The sequence below is a fragment of the Drosophila elegans genome, unplaced genomic scaffold (genome assembly GCF_018152505.1).
Source record: "Drosophila elegans isolate 14027-0461.03 unplaced genomic scaffold, ASM1815250v1 contig_183, whole genome shotgun sequence".
Lineage (NCBI taxonomy): Eukaryota > Metazoa > Arthropoda > Insecta > Diptera > Drosophilidae > Drosophila > Drosophila elegans.
The window spans coordinates 6,072,466-6,075,862 of record NW_024545550.1 but is presented as its reverse complement, the minus strand read 5'-3'; the positions used below and the strand labels follow the sequence as shown (position 1 = coordinate 6,075,862).

Sequence of the window (3,397 nt, the reverse complement as noted above, 5' to 3'; positions counted from 1 at the left end):
TCACTGCAATCCACTCCATCCCCCCAGCAGGCCGTTCCATCCCCAGGCGCCCACCTGGGCACCGATCCAGTTGCGGAAAGCGGCCACGTTCGTATAGACGCCCGGATAGTTGGGATTGGCGCAGCCCAGACCCCAGGACACGATGCCGTAGAGCTTGGCTGGACCACCGTCCGCTGGATAGCCCACCAGCGGTCCGCCGGAGTCGCCCTGGCAAGCATCGTGACCCAAACGCGCTGCGCACATCATACGCTGGGTTATGGGCAACACCTCACGGTAGGCTCGCCGGCATTGGCCCGCCTCCACCAAATCCACCTCCACGAAGTGCAGCTGCGGCGACACGCCCACTTCCGCACTGGCCGCCCCCCCCTCCTCCGCCTGCAGGCCCCATCCGCTGACCAGGAGGCGGGTGTTCTCGCCGGGTGGGTCCACTCCTGTGGCCAGCGGCACCGGCTGCAGGTACTCCGTGAAATTGAGCCTGGCATTCAGGATGAGCAGTGCCAGGTCGTAGTCGTGGCTCTGGGGATTATAGCCCCCATGGGCGATCACCTGCCGCAGACTGAGCACGTGACCTCCACTCGCGTGTTCGCCGGAGCCCACTCGCACGGTGTAATCCTCGTTGCCAAGGGGGCTGGCCTCGAAGCAATGGGCCGCCGTCAGCACAAAGTTGTCTCCGATGACGGCGCCCCCGCAGATGTGCTGTCCGTTCAACTGGACGGATACTTGATAGGGAAATTGCCCAATGGTGGTCACCTCGCCGCCCACAATTCGCCCGTCCCCGGGAGTGGGCGTGGCGCTAGAAAATGCCACGACAGCCACTAGGCTCCATAAAAGTCCCGTTGAGTACATCGCACCTTCTGAGTGAAGAGCACTTCCGCGTCTTGGCCTTATATATCATCGGCAGTGGGTCGGAACTTATCGGTTTGTCAACAGACCTTGCAATTAAATCTGTTTGCCTTTCGTTCAATTTGGCAGAATTTCGTCTTATCGCAACTATTTGCTTACTCACCAAGGTGTCACATAGTCTCCTTATCTGACTTTGACCCAATAACCTTGGCACTTGCAAATAAAACGGAATCTGATTGGCAAATGACTACCTATCATTTTCTTCTTTGAGTGTAGATATGCTTTTATAACAAATAAAAAGTTGTTTTTTCAAGAAAAATACTCAAAGACATTTTTAATTGCTATTTGATTATAAGTAAAAATAATAATAAAAACAAAAAAAGTTTAAAATAAAAAGAAACCTTTTGTCTACAATATAAAAAGCAAAATAATTATAATTTATATGTCGATTTTTAAAGGTGCGTTCCTTAAATTCGATTAAACAATAATTTCTTTAAATCCAATAATTTCTTTCAAATTTGTTAAAGTTTAAACAAAAAATACCTTATTTTGTCAAGTTACAAGTAATTTTAAATGTGTGTTTTCATATATGTGTTATTTGATAGGCATGAACAATAATGTATATTTCCCAAAGTGAATTATATATTTTTAAAATTACTTTCTACATAAACAACAAAACTATAAATAACATCAGAATAAGCAGATAAAAGAGAAAACTAAAATAAAATTGCATTAGTCACTCTCTATGCATTTAAGAGCATCCAGATTGTAAGGGATAACGAGAGCCAATTAGATAGGCTGCATAATATTCAATTACACAGCTTTCCCCAAATTAAGTAAGCAAATCCTTAGGAGAAGACTTACATATCCTCCTCTTGGACAAGGATAAGGAGTCATATTTTACAGCCTACAAGTCAAAAGGGAGTAGAAGGCTTGAATCAGATTCAATGAATATGTTAACAACTCGGAGTCGGGCCAAACCGAGACATGTGTATCGCAATTATTTGCATACAGTCAGTCAGTCTACTATTTCATTATGAGATAAAACAACCTGCTCGACGGGCAGTAGTAGCAACAACTTATTAGTTTGGACAAAAATGAATTGCATAAATATTCTGGCATTCTGGCCAAGGACTCAGGGCTCATCTCAAAGATAGCGAAAAGGGTGCAGAGTGGGACAAGATACATTTTACACAATCTCAGGGACTGGCAAGTGTCCGTGCGGGCCGGCTCTAATTGTTTCATTCTGCCTGCCAGACAGTAAACAATTGCACAATCCACAAATATATGCTCACTGCCGAGCACATTACATGTATGTGCGCAGTTTACATTTTAACAAAATTCAATTTGCTGCTGCTGACACGTGAGGGAGTGGTTCCCCGCATGCTAATTGCCTGGCCGGCTATTAATTAAACATGGCAGGAGTTAATAAAATGCAGAGCAAGGAATTTACGTATATTTCTGGATTCATACATAATTCAGATGAATCAACAAGAAAGTTGAATAATCGCCTTGCATGTAGAGCAACACTTTTTTCGCCCGAAATTTACGTTGTAAATGTGATGTGCGTTTTTCAGATGCAATACCAAAAACGTTGCATTGGAATTGGAAATGCAAATCAACAGACGGATTCATAATTACCGAATTTCTATAAAAAAGTGTATTAAAAGTGTTTTTACCAATATTTATTGATTGAAAAAATCAATTGTGTCTGAGTCTCATTTTATTTAATCCTTTTGGTAAAAATAATTAACTTAAGAGGAATTAAAAGTGCTGATTGGAATTGTATTACGGCCAAGATAGACATAATTATTTATTGATATGTTATTTTATAACTTAATAAGTTGACATTTTTAGATTTTCTGAAACATCAATAAATTAAGTCATCTATTTTCTTTAATACTAAAAATTTGTAGTATGATTTTTTTAGGTTATATGCTTGTATTATGTAAAAATATTTCTACCTCAATTCCAGCTTGAGTTGTTTTTATGTACCATTTTGTTGTGTAAATTGTTCGAGTTAATTGCGTGTAATTGAGAATTCTCTCAGAAAATTCGTCACATAACTCTCGTCAGGACATAAATCTTGCGTTGGAGGGGAGGAGGAAAGGGGAGGGGTGGGTTAATTGCAGGGTAAAGAACATCAATTACCCACAAAAAAACGCGAAAAGCCAAGCTGGTGAAGGCAAGGAAAAACGAAGGAGGAAAACGCTTGCCACAAAACTCCTCGCACATAAATTATGCAGTCAATTTTTTTTGACTTTATTATAAAATGCGTGTTTATTATGCCATAAAAGCGAGAGCGAAGCGTGGGCACCGAAAAAGTGTTGAAAAGTGTGGTAAAGTGTCAGTATTAAGCGTGAAATTAATTACAAACGCTTACTTAAGTTAAATATTTGAACGAAGCCTTAGCGTGACAACAGGGAATGGAAAAGGAGCCCGCAGCCAAGTCGAGTAGTGAACTCGGCCGGACAGGACTCTTTTTACTTGGCCAGGTCCTGCCGTAAGACGATCCACTTTGTCAGCCGAGACTCAACTTCAATCTACTTCACTG

General features: G+C 42.0%; 1 protein-coding gene across 1 annotated transcript; it reads right to left on the bottom strand.

The window, feature by feature from the left end:
• Positions 1-846, bottom strand: LOC108143312 (trypsin beta). Its single transcript, XM_017267629.2, has one exon. The coding sequence runs from the start codon at positions 844-846 to the stop codon at positions 1-3; it is 846 nt and encodes a 281-aa protein (XP_017123118.1).
• Positions 847-3,397: the final 2,551 nt, after the last annotated feature.

Coding starts and splice junctions, on each gene's coding strand:
- LOC108143312 (XM_017267629.2), bottom strand. CDS start 846: ATGTACTCAACGGGACTTTTATGGAGCCTAGTGGCTGTCGTGGCATTT.